The sequence below is a fragment of the Myiozetetes cayanensis genome, unplaced genomic scaffold (assembly GCF_022539395.1).
Source record: "Myiozetetes cayanensis isolate MyiCay16 unplaced genomic scaffold, myiCay2020 scf14, whole genome shotgun sequence".
NCBI classification, from domain to species: domain Eukaryota; kingdom Metazoa; phylum Chordata; class Aves; order Passeriformes; family Tyrannidae; genus Myiozetetes; species Myiozetetes cayanensis.
The window spans coordinates 6,765,091-6,789,035 of NW_026087048.1; the positions used below are offsets into that span (position 1 = coordinate 6,765,091).

Consider the following 23,945-nt stretch of genomic DNA (forward strand, 5'->3'; position numbering starts at 1 on the left):
CATTAATCTACCTCTGCAGAACAACAATTTACTCTTAAGAACAAGAAAAAAACTAAAGTCTCAAGACTTGCCTACATAAGGATGATACAAATAACTGTCTCTATGAGTAATTCTAAACTATCCTGTAGACACCTAAACATTTCTCAATTAATAATTTAAATAAATTAATTTCAATTAAATTATCCATAAGGTATTCTAACCTTATGAGTAAGTGAAATAAAACTAATTTGAGAATATATAGTTTTATTTCTGAAAAAGCATCCACACATGGATTTAAAACACCTCTATACTTTTGAAAGTGGTTACTTCTCCCTGAGTATCCTTTGAAGATAAACTCCTCTGATTCCAGACTCTTATTTACCAATGCAATTTCAAATCTGAAGAACAGAGAACTCAGTTTTATTTTAAGAACTGTGGATGCAAATTATTCTTTGTCTTTCTAGAAAAAAAGGGAAAAAAGACCAAAAAAACACCCCCAAGCTGGCTTCCAGCTTGGGTTTACACGCCACTGCAATCTTGTTTGTCTGCAGTCTACATTCCAGCCACGTAACTCAAACTCTCTTCTCCTTTTTTCCCCTTCACCCCTGTCAAAGTGGTGAGACTGACTGCAGATAATCCAGGCACCAAGTTTACCTAAGCTTACCTGCATAGGCTTGGGTGAGGGGAAAACTTTAGTAGGGCATTATACAAGAGGGGATGATTCCAGGATGTTTCCACACCCTCTCCCTCCCACGAAGAGGGGCACTGGCCACAAAACCCATGTACTCAGATGCAGAGGAGACCATCAGCAGCTCTGACATAGCCAATCATTTTTGTTCTATTTAAGTCAGCACATCCGTGACACAAGCTCAGGACTCTTGTTTAAGACTCTGCTTTTAAAGACAAAACTTATCTGACAGGCCAAAATTCACAAATAAGCACAGCTGAACAAAGCTTCGAGAAGATAGGAGAGCAAGAGCCAGTAGGTGTTTTCCTATGTCTTTCCCATTCTTTCCTGGAAGGATCACCACCCTGAATGCACAAGCAGGACATGCAGTTCACCTGGTATGTCGTGTCCCTCCCTGCCAAGAGCTGGCTGTGAACAGAAAAGGGCAGGGAGATGGTCCCAGTCTAAGCAATCTACAGCAGGTACCAGGAATAGTGCAGTTTGGGGAGCTGGCCCTGCTGCATGACAATTCACCTGTTCCTTGACACCACCCCAGCAGGGCAGAGAAACTACCCAGGCAGGAAAGCAGCACCAGGGCAGTCTGTGTGCTTCACCAGCACTACAGCAGTGACATACCCTGACATGCCCTGAGCTTGAGAGTGGTGAATACTGGGAGGGGAACTCACAAACTGTGAGTAATAAGGGAAAGAAGCAAGTACTGATAACTATAGAGACCAGGCAGATGTTAAGAGCACATGTAATTACTATCTCTTACACTGCTGGTTTGGCTTAGTGTTCCTCCCTTTTTATCAACTCTGTTTGCACTGGAATCAGTGTAACCTGATAACCACTGACCAATGGCTTCATGGGTGGTGAGGGTAGATGGAAAGAGAAGGTCAAATTATTTGCCCTGGGGTAATCAGGCTGTTACGGGCAAAGCCTGAGAGCCAAGGACTGATGGGCTGAGTTTCAGGCACAGAAAAAATTCAAGCAGCATCAGAAACACATTTTTTGTCTTTCAGGAGAGGTTCTGCCAATTATGATAAATGAGCATGCACAGAGAAAGTAGTACAAAGACATCATTATTAGGCTGACTATTTTAAGGCTGCCCCAAAATATACCCAAGTGATTTTACTATGCCACCTAATTTAGAAGCCTTTTCAAAACTGGGGGTTTTGGGACAGGGAAGTAGAGGAAGAGAGGAGAGAGTTTATCCTGCCAGGCATCTGTTTACACAGTTCCTTCTGTCAGCAACAATTTTCAAGTACCACTTGGCAGAGAGGCCTTAGGCTGGACTGCACAGTTCCCAGGTATATATAGCATGGTTTTTTCTCAATTCAAATGCTAACAAGGCAAGCCTTTCACTTCGGAGGAGGTTCCCAATTCAAATTCAAGTGCTGGGCTGGACAGCAGTCATCCCATTACACACTCACAGCTCTACATGAATATATGGAAAGGATATTTGACAAACATTGAAGCTGAAACTGTAACTCACTTCTTTAATGTAATTCATCTCTTCTTTCAGCTGATCAGCTGACCAGCCATAAACCACCATTTCTCTCTTGTGGTTGTTGTCAGTTCGGTGCACGACGCCATAGACCATCCCATGAGGGAGCTTCCCTGGAGACATCCCATTTGGGACATGGTAGAGCTCCTAAAAATAAAAAACAACCAAAAACCAAAAAAGATTTTAAATTTTAAAATCAGACTAGAATATAGAGATGTCTTTTTTCACTGCCTTTAATGGAAATGACATAGGCATAGCTAGAGGAAACAGATTGGAGAGGTAGAGTCATGTGAGGAAAAGTTATCCTGGCTTATTTTCTTTCCCCAACATATGCTACTTTTCTGCATTCTTGCAAAGCACTGTCAGGTCTCTAGTTCTTTCTAAACTCTTGCAACAACAGAATTGTCCCTCAGTGCTCAAATTCCCTGATGCAGGAAACATAAAAATTCACAAGTTTTCTCAAAAATTATTAAAAGTTTTAAGAAACAAAAATTAAAACATTTTAGGCAAGGTTCCTTAAAAAGAAAGTTCAGAAAATATCTGTTAATCTTGAAGATAAACAAAGTAGAATTTCAGTTTGCACTTAAAAGCTAAGTAAGGACTTCCAAGGCAATCAAACACTCATTTCAGGGCTATTTCTCTTATAAAACTTGTAGAACCGACACTGTAAGAGCTGGGGCAGAGCTATGAAACAGCATTCATGTGGGTGTTCCAGTGTTAGTAACTAATGCAGAAGGGTAAATCTTCTAAATCAGGACTTGCTATGTCAATGGAAAGGCTGTTTGAAAGTGACTACTTTTGTTATTTTAATGATCTGCAGAAATCTGTAAAACGTACTTGCAGTAGTTGTATGAATTACTTCAAGGTACTCTTCACAACAGACCCCTCTTATTCATCTCACCAATACACTCAGCAAGAAAAATGCTCATGCAAACAGCAGGAATCATTTCCCTCAGCAGGTCAATAAATAGGTGCAAGGTCAGATGTCACCACCTGACCTGACTACTCGCCCAGCCTTCCTTCTAACGAACCCAGAGGAACATCCTTCTCTAGGAAGCATCTGAAATGAGTCAGTCTCCAGAACTACTTACTTCTCAATTACCAAGAATTTAAACACTTAGCTTAGACAAAGAGACTTCCACATTATGACTTCTTTTAAAAAAGGAGAAAAATATTCTTCACTGACTTGAAGTATTTGCAAACTACAATCCTAAAAGTAGTGATTATTTCTGAATGGAAAGTTAGAAAGTTTGGAAACATGGCTGTTACTGCTTAGCTTTGCACATTGGTTTTGAAAGGCCAGTTCTGGGGGAAAATAAGTTATAGGTGATTTTACTGAACTTTCTCATGCTGAATATACCAGGATACAGGTAAATTTGAGAATATTTATTACACTGACTTTAGAATATGTTTGGTTTGGGGTTTTTGTCTAATAAAGACACTGTAGGACAACCTTTAGGAGTCAAAGCAGTGTCTAAATACTCTCTTTGACAGCAAGCAGAGGCTGAAAGCTCAGTGTCTTATATCCACCTGCAGCTGCATCCTGGAAAGTCTGCAGCCCTTACCCTAACAGATAAGAGAACAGCAACTGCAGTCTAAAGCAGCAGCACTTCCAGTTTCAGCAGCCAAACACAGCTATGGTGGCAATATAAGAATAAATACTTCTTTGGGTAAGGGGAAGAGGAACATGAAAATTGACTTGCATTAAGAAAAATGGGTAAAGACAGACATTTATTTTATATTGTGTTTCAAAACTGTAAATCCTACACATTTTCCTTTATCATACCATAAATAGCTTAATCATGTTACTGAATGCAGGGCTGGGAGGGGAACAATCACAGAGCAAACACCTAATAATGAACATTTCAGGCAAAGAACAAAACTGTGAGCCATCATTTAAAAAGAAATCCATAAAACCACTTAATGATAAAACATTGGGCAACCAGCCCTACCTATATACATAATATAATTTTGCCCTTTGTAAACATTACTTGCAAAGCTTCATATCCTCATAATCAACCATTTCATAACAAGGTTTTTTTTTTGTTCTCTGGTTGTGCACAAATAAAACCTCCACACCTGATATTTTGAGCATAGAGAAATACAGAAACTAGATGGGACATGACTCTAAACTTTTTTGTGCTTGTTCACTTCCAGGGTTGTACAGTTTCTTTCATATCTTCATTGCAGCTCCTCCCCTGCATCTGGAAAATGGGATTACACACAAGTTTCCATCTTCCTGATAACAGAATGAATAATCACTCTGATTGTTTAGAGGTTACCAAGGCGCCAGACACTGAATTCATAAATCCATAAACCCTTTACCCATGATCATTCATTTTTAATGAGGTGAACAGCTGAACACCAGCAATACCAAGATCCTTTGTGCCTCTGAAACATTAGCAGAATTGTCTAAAGTGCTGTTTGCAGAATTCTGTAGGAAAAACTATTACCAAGTTCCTTATTTTTAGAACATTATGGACACATTCCTAAGGAATGTTTTGAAGGATTTCCACCCCCCCTCCCACACCAAGAATGACCTACAAATTCAGACCAGTGCATTTGCAGCTGAAAAATCTCCCACGACACTTACATATGTATTTCACAGATGAACAGACCTAAATTTCCATCATATTGGGCAGCACATGCAGGATTAAGCATGCACAAAGGCAAACTGCTTACATGTCTCTTGTAACAATGCTAAACTTGCCTGTTATCTGTACTTCTACAAGCCTCCCAAGGTGCCTTTGTTACTTCTCTTTCAGAAGATTAAAAGAATCTCCATCATCTGTTGACTGTTACAGTTCTCCTATGTGCTACTTAAAACACAGGATATTTGGTTTACCCTCTCCTTATTCCTCCTTCCTATCACAATCCCCAGACAAGCACCTGTTAAAATTTCAGTACAGTTCTTGCTTGATTTAAAGCTGTGTGAACCAACAGCTACACAAATAACTGCTCTGATATGTCTTTAGCCATTTCACCGCTGTTCTATTGCAGCTTTGTTTATCTTCTACTCCTCCTTTTCCCTGTTTGGTGACTTAATTTCCACTCAGTGACCACTTGTTTCAGTGGTATTAATAGGCGAAGAAGGGCTGACCTGATTCATTCAGTCTCCTCTTAGAGGACAGGTTACAATCAGAAAGTTCTTCTCAATGCAGGGTTGAGAGTTGGATGAATTGCTTGGCTTGTTGACTTCCTTAATACACCTTTGCCTCTAAAGGAGGCCTTGCTGAATAGCTCAGTTCTCAAATTTCTCCACAGGTCTGTGTCTCTAAGTATGCATCGAGTGCACTTTCTGCCAGTTTGCCTCCTCTCTTAAGCCACTTCCAGCCACCTTTGTCTATTTTTCTCCCTTCACTGTTTTTTCCTTTTCTGCCTCATCCTCTGTTTTTCCTCTGTCACATCCTTTCTCTCCCATGTTTCCTCTTTCATAAATCCTGGATTTTTCACATCCCCAAGGAATACAGAACAGTTTTCTACAGTCAAACACTTTTCATTATTTTCCTCTATGTCCCTCACATACCCATGTATTTTTCCAAGTGGGTCCTCAATGGTATTCACTACAGTAAGGCATCTCAGTGAAGATAACAGAATAAGTAAGTGCATGCTGATGTAAAGCTAACCGGAAAAGTGCTTAAAGAAGGTTTCATCAGATTAGTCACTCATCGCTGTTTAAGGTCAAAATCAGTCAAATCCCTTCTGATGTGAGCTGCTGATCTGAAAAGGCAGACTAAACTTAAGCAATTTGTGAATATTTCTTTGTACCTGCAGTCAGTTCTGTGACAGCCCAAAGCAAGAGCAAGATGCACATGCATCCTGTATCAGCTTCCAGGAACAGGCTTTGTCTGTGGTGCAACAACAGAAATGGTCACATAGAACATGCTAAAGAAATGCAGGCTGTGTTTACTTTACTAGTAAGTATTTAACAGAGAAGGCTCCACCCCAAGGTTGCAAAAGCCTTGATAATTGCCATGCATCCTGTTTATGTGTCTGTTCAAGGACGTAGCACAGATGAGCATGAACTAGGTGAAGCAAAGACATTATAAAACCAAACCCTAAATAGGAGTTGTTAGCTGCTTTTTCTATGGCCGATGGTTTTATTGGAATCACAAAAAACACTGAGGGATGATGGTCTTCCTATTCTATCCCCATCAGATTTTTTAATTAAAGTCAAATAGCCCCATATTTCATATTCTCATTGCCCCAAAATTGAAAGCAAAAGCACAGAAGATATTTCGAGGAAAAAAGGACATCTAATGTAATGCTTAACACAATTCTGGGTTTAGCACTCACATGGCCTTAAAATTTTCCTGACTCGTGATCTTCTGTTTACCCACACATCTAAAAACTTTGAACAAGAACTGTATCAGTTAAGCAAGGCTTTATCTTTTCCTTAACAGCCACATTCCAGACGTTTCTGAAATACCCAGTTATCTTTTACTTGTTCACTAGTTACACAAGGAACAAGAATATTCAGGTTGTTACTTAGGTTACGTATTTTCTGTTCAGTAAAAGGACACATTTATAACATTGAGTTCGCCCAGAACAGTTACTGTGCTCTGATGAAAGGTAGCTCTGCTGATATGCTTTTTCATATTCCTCTACAGCCCATGAAAATCATGTTACATTTATGGATGTTTTATATAAAAATGGTATTAAAATGGAGAAAATATACCACGACATAAGACATGAGTTTTCCTAAATTCATGATGTTAAACAAGAAGCATCGCTTAACACATTCCAACTTTTAAGCTCCTTGGATGTAGAATTTAGGTATCCATCTCAAAAAATAGAAGCGAGAGGCATTATACAAAGTCATATGTCATCCATGAAATCTGTACACAGAACATCAATGTTTATGCATCAGGAAAATAAGATACAACAAATGCAGCAGAACCTCAGAAGTCAAGGCAATTCTCTCTGCAGTTTTCATTTAGTGCTGGTTTTAATGAAGGTTTCACTTAATTAGTACACATCAAAGATCAAGCAATCACTGCTGGAGAGACTGAGGAACAGTAACATCAGCCACCTGTAGCACATGAGCCACATTTGCTAGGGCACAAGTTGTGCTCTGCAGACAGGAGTGGGCTGGCAGCAGCACAGAAAAGAGGCACTGTCCTAGATTCAATGTGCACAACAGCCCCTGCTCACTGCACTCCAATTCTTGATCCGGGCCTGACACGAGTTTCTGCTTGATTCTCATCAAATCCCCCTTCTGGCTTCTTCACAGCCTACTTTTTTTGCTCAGGAAAAAAAAAAAAAATGTTTGCTATGCTTCTGTATTCCTGCTTAGGAAGTAAAAGGAATTTCACCTCTTGGTTGTGATGTTTTTAAAAAATAAGAAAATTCAAGCATTTGAGGATGTATCCAGCCAAAGTATCAAGTAGAGTTTAAGACTAAATGCTGCTCAAACTCAGGTAAAAGCCACAAAGACAGTAAAGTGACAGAAATTTCATTTTTGTTCTCTTGTCCATGTGTCCAAATGAAAAAAAAAAAAAAAGTCTATCTATACATATCTCCATATTCTGCCCTCAAAAGCTTAGCTGCAGCTTCCAATGACACTTCCAAATTTAGCCATGACAATGAAGAAAGAGACTGATGGATAAAAATAAGCCCAGTCCCAAACAGGGACAATACAATTGTCTGGTAGCCCTTTATTATGCAAGACAAGGGGCTTCAGGACATGCAGATTTTGCATACAATCTGCCAAACACAATATTCCTTTGTACTTCATGGTGAAATAAACAGCCTCACACTACTGTCATCCATTGTCTGTCATGAACAAAAGTAATGGAACAAAATCAGAATAGTCTGGGATCCTCTCTACCTAAAGTGCTGACAATTCAGAGATATCCAGCACTAGGCTTTTAGCCTGTAACCAACCAACCAGCCTCTACCTGTCAGTTAAGTTCTCATACCCTTCTTTCAAGGTATCAGAGCCTAAATATAAATACAAAAATTCAGCCTGACTGGAGCTCAAGTTCACTCCCCCTTCAGCTTCTGAGATCAGTCTCTAACTGCACCATCTGCCAGCCTTTCACAGAAGACAGGGAGAGGCCACCCTAGTACAGCAATGCCTGCAGCAATTTTGTTGCAAAAAACTACCCAGATCCATCACTTCAATCTCTTACACCAGATAATTTTTATTTAGTGGATATACAGCAATAAAAAAGTCAATCTAGAAACTTACTGCACTGATACAGATTTAATGAAGTACAGGATACATTTTCTATGAAGCTTGGACTACAGTGAGAAAGGCCAAGCCAACTGATACAGGTTCACTTCTGGTCTGCAAAACAAGACATTGGAAGGGTCAGCAAGAGCTGCTGTGCAGTTCATCATTAGCTGATTCTGCAACTGAAACATCTCTTAATGGTTCTGAGCCTGAGAAAGATGAAGGCAAGTAACAAATAGTCAGTGAGCCATCACTGTGTCACGTCAGGGCAGCTCAAAATCACCTCCTTCTAATGAAAGATTTGAAAGAGGAGATTACAACCAAATGTCATGCCATGGTATATTTTTAGTTTCCTGGCATTCCCTCTGACACTCAGAGGCCTTTGCTCTCCTCCCTCACCAGCAGAGCCAGGGACAGGGAATAGTCTGTCTCTCCCCAGCACTTGTCCTGCCCAAACAGGATAAGTGTCCTGCCCTGCTCTGACTGCCCGACTTGTTTGAGCACTCCGGCAAAAACTGTGCAGTCCCACGGATTACCCCTGCAGTTCATTTCTGCAAGTCACACAGCATACAAAGACAGCACAGAACTCTAGACTCCAACCAGAAATCTGATGTTAAACTTCATTCTTACTGAAGCTGGATTTCTTTATCTTACACTGTCAAGTGCAAAGCAGAAAACAGAGCAGTTCCCTAATTTCTATTATCCTTATTTCCAAAAAGGGGGCACAATTCTCAAAGGACTGTCTGTGGATTACCTAAATTTGTAAAATTCATTCTTCTCCAAGTGCTTTAAATTATTTCATTAACATGAAGTCAGCTGAACACTGGTGATCAGCACAGATATCTGATCACTGCTTTTAGATTTTTTTAAATTAAACTGGAGTAAAAGCACCACGGAATGACTAGATCATGAGGCATGTGTGCACTGTAAGTTATTGTATAACTAATTCAAATACATAAAGCAATAGATTACACAGACAATAAAAATCTACACATAATACATTACTGTCTGGCTTTAGAGACATAAGGAAAGACCAGTTCATGATCAGTGATTTTTCTGGAGCTGCTTCCACACACTGTAATCTGTGGGGTAATTTTTTTAATCACACAGAAACTATAGAACACAAATAGATGGAACAATTCCTCTGTGGTTTTTAATTGCTATGAGTTTGACTGATTAGATCCCATCTAGCTCTGAAGCCTGTATATATGCTTTCTAAAAATCATTAAATTGTCTAAAAGCATTGAACTTTAGAAAAACTACTCAGAACATACAGTATTTAAAAAGCACACTGGTTTTTTTGGTCTCAGCTAAAAAGCTTCCATCTCTTAAAAATCACTGTGCAGTATCCTGAGCCAAATAACGTATTTATTATCTTATTTATTATCTTTCATATCCTCTCCTCAACATTCTCGGATATAAAGCCCACTCGCCTTTACTTGTATTACGTGGGAAATAACAGCTCTCATTAAATATAAGGTCCCACAGAGAAAAGAAATTGGTCACATAAGAAAGTCACTACAAATTGTCCAAGCCCTAATCATTCAGGCTTCTTTCTTATTATTACACTACTCAGCTCCATAAAATGAGTAAGCCATGAGTCAATTAAAACCCTCCTCAAAAACAAACTTAGACTCCTCCTAGGGCAATGAGCCCATAAGTTTAGGCCAGTCTGAGAGTTGCTGCAATCAGATACAAGCTGGCAAAAGACTGACAGAGAAGATACTTAAGTATCTATAACTACTTCAGTATGCTACAACTAAACCCATCTGTACAAAATTAATTATTACTATTTAATGGTGGCCCCAAGTTAGTTTGCATTAAGGCCTATTTAATCCATTCTGTAAGTAGCATTTCTAGAACTTGAAGAACTAATTACTCTGCCAGAGTGCTGTATGAAATTGAGTGTATACAATATTGGAGCACAAGAAATACCTCATAAGAAATACTTATCTTGACCATTTTACTTTGCATTTATTTTTATTGCTTTAGAATGTCTGTCTTTCTGAGTAATTTTACAGTTATTTTTGCTTCCAAGTATCACTAAGAAATAATTCCAAGTAAATCCCATTGTTGTTTTGCTTCCTATTATCATTTTACTATTCAGACATTGGGTCTGGCAAACTTCATCAACTTCTTGATTTTCGTTTATCAAACTATGAATGTGGTGAAGTTGTAGAGCCTGTCCAGCTTCCCTTTTTAGACTCTATCCTTAAGACAAATTAAACTTCATCTCTTACTCTGAAATAGCTCTTAAAGAACAAGTTCTGCACCAAAGCAGATTTAAGATTTTTTTCTGTGCGCACACACTCGTTTCTACAAAAATTTTCAACAAAAACCCTTCTAAGCACGTGACCTTCAAATCACTTTCACTTCAGAACAACCTTAAATTCTTTATTTTGTATTTCTTATTTGTACATCACCCTTTACTAAAGTTAGCTGACACAGCAAAACACCCACGTCCCTGGCACACCAGCTGCCACACACACTAATGCCCAAACCCTGCCTGCTAAGCCCACACCAAACATGAAACCCCTTCAGCTGAGGATCAAGATCCTGTTTGATGCAAGCCCCAGCTCCTGATAACAGTTTCCTGCTCTTTGATATATGAACATCAAATAATCAAGTTTTAAAGGTACCTCAGTCACCAATCACCTCCAAACCCTCTGTTGTTCCTCCACCACTGTCCTTTTTGCAGTTTTGCTATCCCTAACTCCAAGGCTCAGGCTCAAAGCTCACAGCAACTAATACCAGCAGCTGAGGAGGGCAATATTTACTCCTTGTTTCTACAGAATTTGACTTTGATTCTTAAAACTTACGCTTTTCTTTCTTTCAGTTTCCTTCACTCCCTGTTCCGGCTGCGGGACTTCATCAGGAGGCACCGTTAAGCGCAACCTGCAGACATTCATCTGAAAGAAAAACAACATTCAGGCGTTACAAAAAAAAAAATGAATAGTTTGCTTTACAGAATGAACTGTACTAACATTCAAGTTTGAATTAAGTATTTTGTACCTTCTACCACATAGCTGACAGAAGATTATTTTTTTAAAGGTTAGAGGGGGTTTAGATGGCAAAACATAATTGAAGGGCATCCCCATAATTACATACCTAAATAGCAAAAATCCATTTCAATCAACAGCTTGTTCTTAGGTACTTGTAAAGGACATTGAGAACTGAGATAACAGAACAATGAACATCATTTTCTACTTTCTGAGTTCTATTTGCTGATTTGCCATACTTTTAATCTTCAAAAGGGATTATTTAGAAACAGAGTGTATTTTAGAGTGAATGCTTCTTTTCTGTTCAGTATACAGCCAAATATCTGAGCCAAGGGATACCTCAGTGCTGCAACTCCACTGAATGTGAACAGGAATATTATTGAAATCTGTTACATATAAATTGTTTATAAAAACTAAGCTTCAAAACACCTTTGAAAAAATTTAAGCAGTGTTGTTTCCCAACTGCTTTTAGAAAAGCCAGTAGGGACAATATCTTTCTGTCCTCAATTGCAGTTTGCCTTGCTTTGGGCTGAGACATCTTTGGTGTAATGATATTTTCAAATCAATGTATTTAATACAAGAAATTTCATTGAAACCTTCAGTCTCAGTCTTGTTCAAGAGATATTTTTGTGGAAAACAACTGTAGAGTTCTGTTCTCAACAGAGCACAGCAAATGATGAAATAAGAAATGTGGCAGTCCAGGCTGGAAGCTGCACAATACCTTCCTGTGAAATCCCAGCTGACTGTTGGCAACAAAGAGAGCTCTTAAAGCTCTTCCTGTAAAGCTCTGAAGTGTCCCTTTCATGATCACTGTGGGCCATCACCACTGTTCTACAGCCCAGAATCCCATCTGATCTGGATCTCTCCAGTTTTTCCTGACTATCTACCTTCAGTCATGCTGAATGTGTGTCTGTCTCTCTGAAATACCCCTTCCCATTGCACTTGTCCAAGCTCACAGCTCATTACAGCACTTCCTTTGGCCTTGAAAATGCCAATAATGTTCAGACTTTTTTCAGCTTTTCGAACAGGCTTTAACTTTTTCTTCTTCCCAAGCAAAAGCAATTGGAAGAACTGTCTGTAAATATCTGCAGCAACTTCACTGTTTTTTCCTCCTTTCTTTAAATCTGCTGAGAGGACAAATCAACAGCATTTCGACTACTGGTGTGTTGTCAACTGTATTTAAACAATGTTAGGTATTGCCTTCCATCTTCCTCTCAGCTTGGTCTTCCAGGTCTGCAAGGCCTTCTGCCAATAAGGAACAATGTCCTGACACACAGATATGTGTCTTATAAAATATGTGAGATGTGTGAAGAAGGAATAAAAAGTCTCTAAGAAGATCAAGGTGAAATATAACCTACTCTTTAGACACATCTGTGAAGGCAACTTTTTGTGCATTTTTAATTCATCATTCACGTATATGCTAGCAAATCTAGAAAAAGAAGCCACAAAATCACATAACCCCCCGCCCAAAACTTTTCATAAGAGCAGGTTATGCATTTATATTTGCTAAAGAATTCTGAAACAATGAAATGCATTTTAAAATTATCAATCTTGGCACACTGGCTTTTGACCCTGATTGACTGCTATGTTTGTTCTAAGAACACCATATACTACAGAAGCTGATGGTGCTTCCCACTTGTTATCAAAACATATTAATAATAAATATTAATAATAAACTCTTCATCCTTAAAACTCTTTGATTCATAATGTAATCCCCTTGCCCTTTCTTCCCATTAGCTTAGTGAGGCTCTTTCCTCTTAAAAAATGCCTGTTTACAACGTGAAGGGAAACACAGACTGGCATTCCTCCATGGAGGCAAACAAAGACCAGGGTCAGAAATAGGAAATAGAACTGAGCCTGTACTGTGCAGGAAGTGACAGAAGAGGACAACTTTTCCTTACACTGATTTCAAATGAAGGAAAACTGTGCAAAAAGAAATGAATGGATTGCTAGGATAAAACATTAAAAACCCCTCAGATAAATAGAAATAGATAATGACTGGCAATTCAAAGTTAGGAGAAATTGAGTTGTGTATGATTCTCTGAAGCTGGCAAATAGCTTGCCTACTAATCAGTACATGGCTAATTATAGGCAACATTGATCAGAGTGCAGTGATTGTAAATAAGTAATTACCCCTGTACCTGTCTGCCAGTCATGACTGTCTGTCACATCACAGAGCTACTATGAAGGAAATCACAGAAGCCAGTACAGATGGCAGTCAAATCATAACAAAGAGTTTGGAAATCCAAGTTTACAACAGTAAATTGTTGAGACTAAAACCACTGTATAATCAAAGGGTTATAATTTAAACTATTTTTTCTTACCCTTTTCACATTGCATTATCCATTACCCCCAAATCATTTCCCACATCTCAGCTGGCAATCAGCTGAGGATTTTAGCCTTGAAGTGATGCCCGGTGAGGCTTGCACAGCAGTGGCAAAGTACCACCCAGTTCCTTACTGGGACAAACCTACACAGGCTGTGCTCTCGCTATTGTTTCTAACAATGGAACTTCCTCAGCATCCCTGGGGAAACAGCAGAAAACATATAAAGCAGCCATCCACTTCTGCTCCTCGTAGGCCCCAGATGATGCATTCTACCTAAGGACAGAACTACAGACCAATCTGCTAAAATTCAGAAACACTACAGACGTTGGAAGGGAAAAACAACAACTTTTTCCTCTAAGCCCCCGAAGCAGTCACAAATACTGGACATACACTGTTCTTGCTGTGCACTGCTTTCTGAAGAATCAACACACTGTACCATTTGTTTACTTGAGCAAATGAATGAGCAGGCTCACCTGGAAATCACAGCAAGCCCTCCTCCACCAGCAAACACTGCTGTAGTGATACCTTAAAATGGAAATGAAACCGTGACAGGAAGAGCCTTGACTCAGTGCCAAACAATGGCAGGATGATGTGCATGAGGATGAAGAAGTAGTTTCCAGAAACCAATTGGGCAATGCAGAGGTGGGGAGGAGAATGAGAACTACTCCAACAGGGAAAAAGCTGTGATTCAATTTCCTTCAACTGCTCATCGACAGTAAGAACGAGTGAGAAAAAACAGGGACAGACACGGCTTCCACCCTCCCTGAATGTCGCTGACATTGTACCTTTGGGAGCATAACTTTTAAAAAGAAATACCGGGTAGAAGAAGATTATTGGAAATAATCTTTCAGATTTTTGTTTAATTTGTAACATCTGTAGCTTGGGCAAGTCACCCATATAAGCAATCTTAATGGTACCAACATTTTATGTTTGCTCTTGGCTTTTTGACACCAACAACCCGTGAGTGGCATTTCCAAAGCTCATCTGACATCACTTGTGAAACAAATACGCAGTCAGGAAAACAAAGACTGACAGGTTCAGCCCGGCACAACACCAGACAGCAAAAGTTTGCTGAGTGCAGTGAAAATTAACAGGTCAAGGCATGTTTTTTTACCAGATTTCTAAGAGGATACTGGGATAGCATAGATGAGAGCTACTGCAGTATAGCAGTTGAGAAAAAAAAAACAATCTAGGTTAGTTTAAAATGTTGAGAATTCATGGCCCAGATCCACTGTCCACACTCATGTTTACCATCCTACTCAGATCACTGGGGTGCAACTTAAAACAAATACAGATGACAGATTCAGTTTGAGTAATGTTCTTCAACCTCTTCTTCCCCCTTTCTAAAAAACAAAGCACCCAGAAAGGCATTAATCATAGTTAACTATGGTCTGAAATAATTACAGAGCTAGCATTAAAATAATGAGCAATGTTATTACAGAATAATCAAAGTTACCAGTACAGCAATAGCAAAATACAGGCTGCTGTACTACCAACCAGTCTTATTCTATTTTACAGGAGCCCCACAGAAAAGATGTGGGGCTGATCCAGCTTCAAACCAACTTTGGAGTTAAACATTTGGAGTTAAACATCACCAGAATTTAGTATTGTTGATACTGTCTGATAATAAAACTGCACAGGGAAAATACATTTGTCAAGTAAATATCCACTACTCTACCAGCTCAATGGGCAAAAATCACTCCCTTTGCTTAAAGCCCAATGTCAGCTTTAGACTTTTGAAAGTGAAAGCAGAAAAATACTGGATGTTTAATTTCAGTCAGTCCTGAAAAGCAAAGAAGAAAGTATTTTCTTTGCTTATTCATCTGTTGATTAGCCTGCTTCATTTAAGAAATCTCTGCTATGAGATTCCACACACAGTTAAAGGGCCCTTTTCCTGTGACCACAAACACACAGGAATGTAACACACATCTTTCATTTATTCAGTAGTTATTCTAACTGTCTTCCTCCCCTTTTCTGACAACTCATGATAAGGGAGTCACATTTCACTAAAAAAAAAAAAAAAAGGGGACAACAGCTTCCCAGTGGGTTGTATTTGCAAATTAAATTTTTACTTAAGAGAATGCATCAAATACAGTTCATCTTACATCATGCCCAGTAAACCTAACAAGGGGATGAAAATACAAAAATTATCATCTAAACACAAGTTCCCTTACTTTAACTTCTTTAAGAAATACTAAAATAGGAAAACTCAGTGAGAACACGGAAGACATATAGGGAACATAACTATGACTTTTAAATCATCTTAATTTTTCCACATACATGAGCCATTTCAATTTTTATGAAGACCAGGGATCTTTTGCTGTGGAAAAGCCTGACCTTGCTATCATGTAAAACAGAGCAACACAAGGTTTTCATTATTTCAATTAAATACTCAAAACAATCACTGCATAAATCAAGAAACATCATGACCACAGGGATGTACTTCTTTGTAAGGACAAGATTATCACTTATTTTATTTCTCCACATGTGGAATGAGTACTCACAATGATAGCAGTGTGGTTACAGCAGCAAGAAAAGGGCTATTTAAAGCTGGGTGGTTGTAGAGGCATTCCTGTCATATCTGCATGAGTTTTAACAACTTTTTAGAAGCCCTTCCCAACAGATTAATACATCATTATTATTTAGGGCATCTATGAAAATGAAAAAAATACATCAATAAATCATGTTTCTGTATCTGAGGAACTGATTATGAAAACGAGTTACTATTGCCATCTAAATCGTTACGGTGAGCTCCCTCACGACAGGCAGAGAGCCTGGGCAGACAAGTTCTGAGTTTCAGATATTCAGGCGCATTACAAAGATGCAGAGAAATCTCCAACACAAGTACACCTTCCCGAACAGCCAGGGACTAGCGCTACAACAGCCTTGCGGGACACCCCAGAAGTTCATCGTTTCCCCGCACCTACATCAAAGGCACAAAAAGATGCTCTCGCACAGTGCAAAATAAGAGAGGAGAAAGAAAAGGGAAAAAAAAAAAAAGGTGGGGTGAGGAGGGGGGGGAAGAAAGAAAGCAAGGAAGGAAAAGCGCTCCGCAGGTAAATACAAGAGGGGGGGTCGAGCCGCCGCTCCCCCGCGACACCTCCCGCGTGCCCTCCCGCCGCCCCCCCGCATGCCCCGCACCTTCCGCCGGGCGCGGCCGCCGTCCCCGGGCGGTCCCCGGGGGGTGGTGGCGGTGACCGTGAGGCCGGAGCTGTAGCGCAGCATCCCCGCGGGCCGGCGCGCACCGACTGCGGCTCCCGGGCCGGCTCCACCGCTCCGCCCCGCGCTCTTGGCCGCGGCGGCCGCAGGGGCCGGGCGGGGGCGGGCCGGGCAGCGGGGCCGGGGCTCCCCCCTCCGCCCAACCTGCGCCCCCGCGCTGCCTCCCGGGACACTCCGGTGCCCGCTTTCCTCGCCTGAGGTGGAACTGGACCAAGTGGCCGTGGCACGCTGAGGTCCCGGTGCGGGGTGGCATCGCCTCTGCTCATAATTGGGTGTTGGGGCGCAGCGTGGGGAGGGGGGCTATGAGAGGAGATCCAGATGGGTCCATCTGTCACTCAGCCACCTCCTGGGACTGGAAAATGGGGGTTAGGGCTCGCGGGAGCCACGGGGGACCACCCCGTCCCGTCCCGTTCTCCGGTACCCACCTCTGAGCACTCTAACCAGACAGTGCTATGTGAAAGATGGACACTGAACTCCCTTTCGTCCCACAGCAGCAATCGATGAGCAACCCAGGGCTGTTCAGATGTTATCCATGCTCCAGGAACGACTACCAGACTAATCCAAAAGCACCCAGACCCCAGACAGCTGCGGGCTGACAGGCACAAAGCCGGTGCAGCTCAGTGCATGAGTGACAGCATCAGCCTTGGTGCCAAAGGTCCAGCAAGGTGAGTCGGGTCTGCTGGATCTGCCTGGCCCCGAGCCAGATTGCAGGTGTGGACTTCAGCATTTCAGATGCTCAGCTCTTCCGGATCTGGGCTGAGGGAACGCCATAACCCTACCCCACTGCACACGGGCCTGGGCACACACACATCTTCACCTGCAGCCTTGGCTGCGTCTGTCATGAGCAGTGCATTCCTCAGTAATCACGGGAGTTATAATCAAAGGAGATGTTTTTGTTTGAAGGAAACAGCAGAACAAACACCTTAAACAGCATTTTTAAAATAATTTATCTCCTGTCTCCATGTAATTAAATTAAGGCCACGAGAAAACACAGTTATGACTCTACAGTGCCAGTGCCCGATAAGATGTAAAGGACCGGAGTGTTGAAGAGAGGAAAGTAATTTGCACTGAAAAAAATGGAAACTGCACTGAACTCTGAGTGCCTCACCCTCTCTGTGTATACAATGCCTCTGTCTGCTTCTGCCCCCCGTTGTCTGTCTCCAGGACAAGATACTGAGCTATCAATGTGACAAGGATCTGAGGAAGAGAGGCAGAAATCATTGCCCAGCCCAGAGGAAGGAATGAAGGTTCTCCATTTAGTATTCAGCACTTTTTTTGTTGTTTTCCTAGCTACTATTCTTTTCTTCTCCAGAGGGAGGTAATAGAGCCCAGAGGAAGGTAATATAGCCCAAGGCAAATGAGTTAGAACAACCACTTGTATTTGGATTCCTCTTACCTCAAGATTGGCTGCATGTTTTTGTGGGAAGGTGTCTTGTGCCTACAAACAATTGCATTTCCATATGAATCACACCTGTCTTAGCTCCTGGTTGTAATGCTGCTTTTGTGGGTTTGCAGGTGGAGAATAGGTTTATTATCAACAACATATTCCTTCACAAGTATGTTGTCTACCCACTGGGCTGTCATTTACTTGTTCCTGCTCATTCTGGTGAGGAGGACTGTCTCTATTTAAATTCTGGTATGCAGATAGCTGGGACCTTTGTGTTTCAGCTGAGGAGGAGTTCATAGACTTGAGAGATTGTCCTGGTTATTCAGAAGTTGTGCCTTCTGGACTTCTCCTTTGTTTGGATACTCTCTGATACTTCCCTTCACTCAGGAAGCTGCCCAAGTGTAGTAAGGAGTCTAATTTGTTTGCTGCCTTGCCAGCTGACTGTGTATCCCATGCAACATGTGCAGTCTCTTCAGCCCTTGTGGAGGCTGTGTGGCTCTTTGCATGAAAACAACATTTTGAATAACTTTTTCTCCATCCCCAAAGCTGTGATACACTACAGGGATTACAAAGCCAACCACTAATATTGAGTAAACAACCAGTACCCCCGAGATAGCAAAAACAAAGCTCAAGAGAAGCTGTTGCAGCAACATGAAGTGTACACAGAAGGGTGCAAAAAAAAAGCTCAAAATTATAGAATTATTTTGGGATTAAAAGACAGGATAAACAGATTTAGGATATTCAGCTTGGACAAAAGACAATATTGAGGATTGGGCAACAGAGGCATGGAAGATCCTGACTGGTTTGCAGAAGTGAACAGGGAGTAGCTGTTTGTTATTTCCTACCCTTGAGAGCAACGAATTTGAAGGAAAACAGGCACCACATTTGTCTGTGAAATTATGACAGAAGAATCACTGATCACGAAGAATATAAATTCTCTCAAAAAGCAGCTGGGTAAACTCAAGGAAGACAAGCTATGAGGGCTGTAAAACATGAAGATACATCTACAACTACTGACACAGGAGGTCCCCGAACTGTGGGTTTGCTTTCTGATACCTCCCCAGGCACAGGACATCTGACCACTGTCTTTTCAGCCTTGGCAGGATGTGACAGTCCAAGAAGTGACAATCCACAGAGTCACTTTCTCTTTTGCTCCCTCTCTGCTTGGTTTTGGCTTGTCCTTGTTTGCAAGGACTCATGGCCTTACCTCCCTGGTTCTGATAGTTTGAGGTGGATTTGCCACAGTTTACAGCTCTTTTTTCCTGCCAGGGTCATTGTACACTGTTGAGAGCATTTTATACTGTCTGTGGTTTGGTACTAGTTTAGAGAAACAAGATGGGGGAATAGAAAGTAAATCCCTCCTTGGGAATTAGTTTGTATTACTGAAAACCAGTATTGTCCTGGTTTTTACAGCTGGACAGAGTACTCCAGAGGTATACAGAGTCACACAGACTGCTCAGACAACACACAGTATGGTGGCAGAACATAATCTGACCAGGATGCTGAGCTTTCAGTTCAAAACTTGGCACAGCCCTTTGTGACTGCAATGACCCAAAAGCACAGCAGGTTAATTAGAAGATGACACTATAGGATGAATATCTGGAGCAATAGCTGTTGTGAAATAGCTAATATAATCACACAGAAGCTTCAAGAAATTTGAAGTGTAGGCACCTTTGGTTTTTTTCTGCATTACCTTGTTCCCCCCCCAGCAGCGTTACTGAAATATTTTTTTCCCAGGAGGCCCAAAGACCATTTTGCTGTGGGAAAAATGAAACAGGATGTCACAAAATCAACAGGCATTTCTATGAAAAGCCCTTGGTCACAAAATGGACAACAGAGCATGCAATACATGGAGTAGGAAGCAGGTCTGCCCTAACAGAACAGCAGATCATAAAATAATTCCTGCAGGAGTGGGTAGCCTGGTTTTGCCATAACAAATTGCCTAAATGTGGGCATGATAAAAAGCAGACTATTATTTTCCTATCAGAATCTCCTCTCCATCTTCAGGCTAATTGTTGACACAGTCAAGAGGAAGAAAAAAGTTCCACTAGCACATGATCAACTGGAATATTAATTCTAATATTTAGGAATAATTGCAGAGGTACTAATTGAACAAGAACTCACACCTGTGGTTATTAAGGTTATAAAGTCCCATTTGTATTGCTACAAAACTGAGGTCTTATAATTAACTTCTAACAGCCTTCACTTTCCAGGGGGATTAAGATCTATTCTACCTTCATCACCTCTAAGGCATAAAACCCATTTAAAGCAGAAATCACCAAATGAATAGGTGCATGTAAAATATTTCAGAACCAGACTTACTGAGAACTGTAGGCTCAATCAACTATTTTTCCTCAAAGCTGTTTCTTTTTGCTGCCAGCTCTTAGCCTTGTATTCTACAGACAGACACTTAGCTCAGCATCATGGAACTATCACACTCTCCTTTTCAGGCATATAAAATGAAAATTTTAGCCTGCTAATGGTCATTAAATCAGCTTGTTAGGTGACACGTATCAGAAACTGAGCCCCAAACTCAGTTGTCATAGGTGTCCTGATATGCAATATACAAACCAATATGTAATACTGTGCAGTTCTTCTCTTAAAAAATATTTGCTGTATTTGGAGCTCCTGTGGTTTATAGTTACCCTTTTGAAGTGACATAAAACACACAGCCACCTGAATGTCCAGCTTGGTTCAGCTACAAGCATCATATCACTTCTCAGACCTTCAATTCTTTACTCTCACTTGACACTCTTGGTACGTGGCTAATACAAGACTACTACAAAACCTCAGAGCCTCTCCTGCTGATCTCACACAGACAAATCTAAAACTGGGAATTCCCACACCAGGAGTTTGAAATGCAGAATATCATGTCATATTTTGCAAAGCCCTCAGTACCTGTTTTATGCAATTATTTCAGTTAGAGTTGAATTGAATAAAAAAATAAGTTCCTGGAGTTACCTGCAATAACAGCTTCATTCCATGTTTGCTGACAATGAGAGTCACAGACTGTGATTGCAGTAAATGTTTCTTTGAATGTCTTCTTTCAGTTGTCCTACTTTGTACTTGAAGTCCATCCTCCTGTTGAGTTTCTCAAAGTATTTTTTAACTATGTATCAATAAAGTCACAAAATGCAAGACAGCTCAGCACGTAATGCAGTGTGCTCAGTAATTTCCTCTGGAAGAGACAGAAAGGACAAAAGAGAAGGGATTAGTCACTGAAAGTTGTATCTGGGCATGAACACAGAGCAAGTCCATTGAAGCCAATAATGTAATGATAATAGTAACAGGATTCTACCATCTACCTTTATGCATATATAGGTATGTCAGTGTATTTCACACAGTTTGTACACCTAGCAGTTAGAAAAATGAGAATTACACCTGGTAGCTATGATCTGTAGAGTCAGACTGCTAAAAACAATTTATAGAGAAACAAAAATTACTACCACTAGGATTTTAAGAAGGCTGCAAAGCCCTAGGAGGGCATGTTTTTCAATAAAAAGATATTTTTACCTTTATTTGGGAGGGCTTTTCATAATTTTACAGTTATAGTCATGCAATTGATTTTATTATATAATAAAAAAAAGCTTGGACTTTAAAATCAACTGAGAAATATGAAATGTATCGAGACACATACAGGACAGTTTCATTTATCATGATTATGTGGCCACATTTGAATGAAAAAAATAGCACTATAATTTTTCAGTCACAAATTTGCAGGGATTTAGATAGCACCAGCCAAGATTTTGCTGAAGCATACAGGGCATCAATCCAGTTCTGATTCAGCACAAAAAGTACCACCCTTGATTCACCTTCACCGTTTCCTCTTCCATGTAGGTCTCCATTCCGTTCCCAGCTGGGTCACAGCCCACAGCAGTGTGGCTGCACACACGTGCAGTGCTGTCACTCATTCTCCAGCGGCACCTCTGGGTTTAGTCAGCCCATGCAAGCACAGATGTCACATAACAAGGCAGCTCAGGAGCAGTAGCACTGTTCCATTGTTCACACAGGGTGTGACTCGGCCACCTCACCCAATGGAACTGGTTATGGGGGGTAGGAGAGCAGAAAACAGGCACACCCACCATTAGCACCACTGGAGTCTTGTCAGGGAGCTGCATTTAAAATCATATTCCACTTCCTGGAGATAATATCAAATGATAGATCTCTTCTGATTCTGTTCTGATTCAGTGTTGTCATTGTGGCAGGAAATAAGGAAATTTCAGAGGCAGAAATAAATTGTGGAGTGTAAAGTTTTCTGCAAGTGTAAGGAGCAGATATATCTCAGGGAGGACACGAAATACACCCTGAGATGAGCTCAGCTGGTTAGAGCATGGTGCTAATAAAACCAATATGGGCCATTCACTTAAGAGTAGGACTTAAAGATCCTTGTGGGTCCCTTCCAACACAGATTTTCTGTAATTCTGTGAAATCACTACATGTATTTGAATAACTGGTTTTAGCTTACAAGGGGGATGATGAAACATTTCATTTTTGTTTCTCCACAGGAAAGGAAACATAGAAAAGTAAGAAGGGCAAAACTATATTCTGCTCCAGCTCTATGTTATGGTAGAAGGCCAGAATAACAAGTGTTTGACTCCAGCCCTGCTTCAGGGCAGAGGACGAAGGAAACTTTTTCTAAACAACAAAGAAACCAGACATTTGTCTAGAACATCTGCAGAGATGCTACAGAAGTTCTTGGCTGTTTGGCTTCTCCCCTGTTTTAGATCTGATATAGGGCCTCCATGTTCTCCCATGGCAGAACAACAGACATGAGAATGTCGCAGTTCCTAATGACTCTGGCAGCCCTTTGCCTGTCTGCACACCGAGCTGGAACACAGAGCTGTGCATAGAAGTTGTTCAGTGTAAGTGAAAGATCTCATTCTATTATTTATTTCCTTTCTACATACTAAAAAGAAGTTCATTAGAAGTCATGTAAAAAGAAAGTAAGGTGGAAGGAGAGGTATTTTAACTATAAAATATCAGGTCATGCTGACTCTTGAAATAAGGGGGCCTTCACCAGGAAAACTTTGGTCCCTCCAGTTCAAAAAAAAAAACCATTCTAGCAGATGTATCTGTATCTACAGTATAATGAATTTTTCTTCTCCTGTCACCAAGAACTGCCTTATTTCCTTTGTGTGTAAGTCATTACAATAATAGAAAAAAGTAAAGTCATAATCAATACAGGAGATAATGTTGGCTCTACTGGAGTAAAGTTATTAGGAGGGAGCATAGGAAGGGCTAAATAGTTATGGGTACTTAATAATAGCTCAACCACAATTACTAATTACTTAGGGGAATGCCCCTCTAGGGACAGCCCCATTCCTAGGAAGGAAATGGATTAACACACCTCACCACTCACACACTTGGTCACAAACTATCTGTGAATCTGCATGGCCACTCCCCAGATTGCCCATGTGTCATTCTCCAGGATGCTGCAGACCACGAGAATGTTTTTCCTTCACCTGCATGTGGTGCATCATCCAGTCAGCAAGAATGCAGCTGAGAGAGCCTGGTTCTGTGTCCTGATCACAGAGCAACAGATGTGAACCAGTCCAGATGAGGACTGTTCCAGGAAGGCACTTTCAATACTACAGACTTTGAAATACATCAAATCTGCACCAGTGACTTGGAGCAGCAGAGCAGGATTTCCTGACATTCTGCCTGCTTGCTGATAATATGAAA

At 40.7% G+C, this 23,945-nt stretch overlaps 1 protein-coding gene across 4 annotated transcripts in view; it reads right to left on the reverse strand.

Moving 5' to 3' along the window:
* The window catches only part of MYZAP (myocardial zonula adherens protein), a 53,996-nt gene extending 36,537 nt beyond the window's left edge, over positions 1-17,459 (reverse strand). Inside the window, exons 1-3 of one of the 4 annotated variants that reach the window (XM_050309870.1) lie at positions 16,799-16,944; positions 11,151-11,240; positions 2,142-2,300 (exon numbers count right to left, since the gene is read on the reverse strand). In XM_050309870.1, coding sequence (XP_050165827.1) covers positions 2,142-2,300; positions 11,151-11,240; positions 16,799-16,882 — 333 coding nt within the window. In that variant the 5' untranslated portion in view covers positions 16,883-16,944. Of the gene's footprint in view, positions 1-2,141; positions 2,301-11,150; positions 11,241-13,654; positions 13,672-14,130; positions 14,210-16,798; positions 16,945-17,301 lie in introns of those variants that run through there. The other 3 variants (XM_050309867.1, XM_050309868.1, XM_050309869.1) reach the window with 3 other exon arrangements.
* Between the last annotated feature and the right edge of the window lie 6,486 nt (positions 17,460-23,945).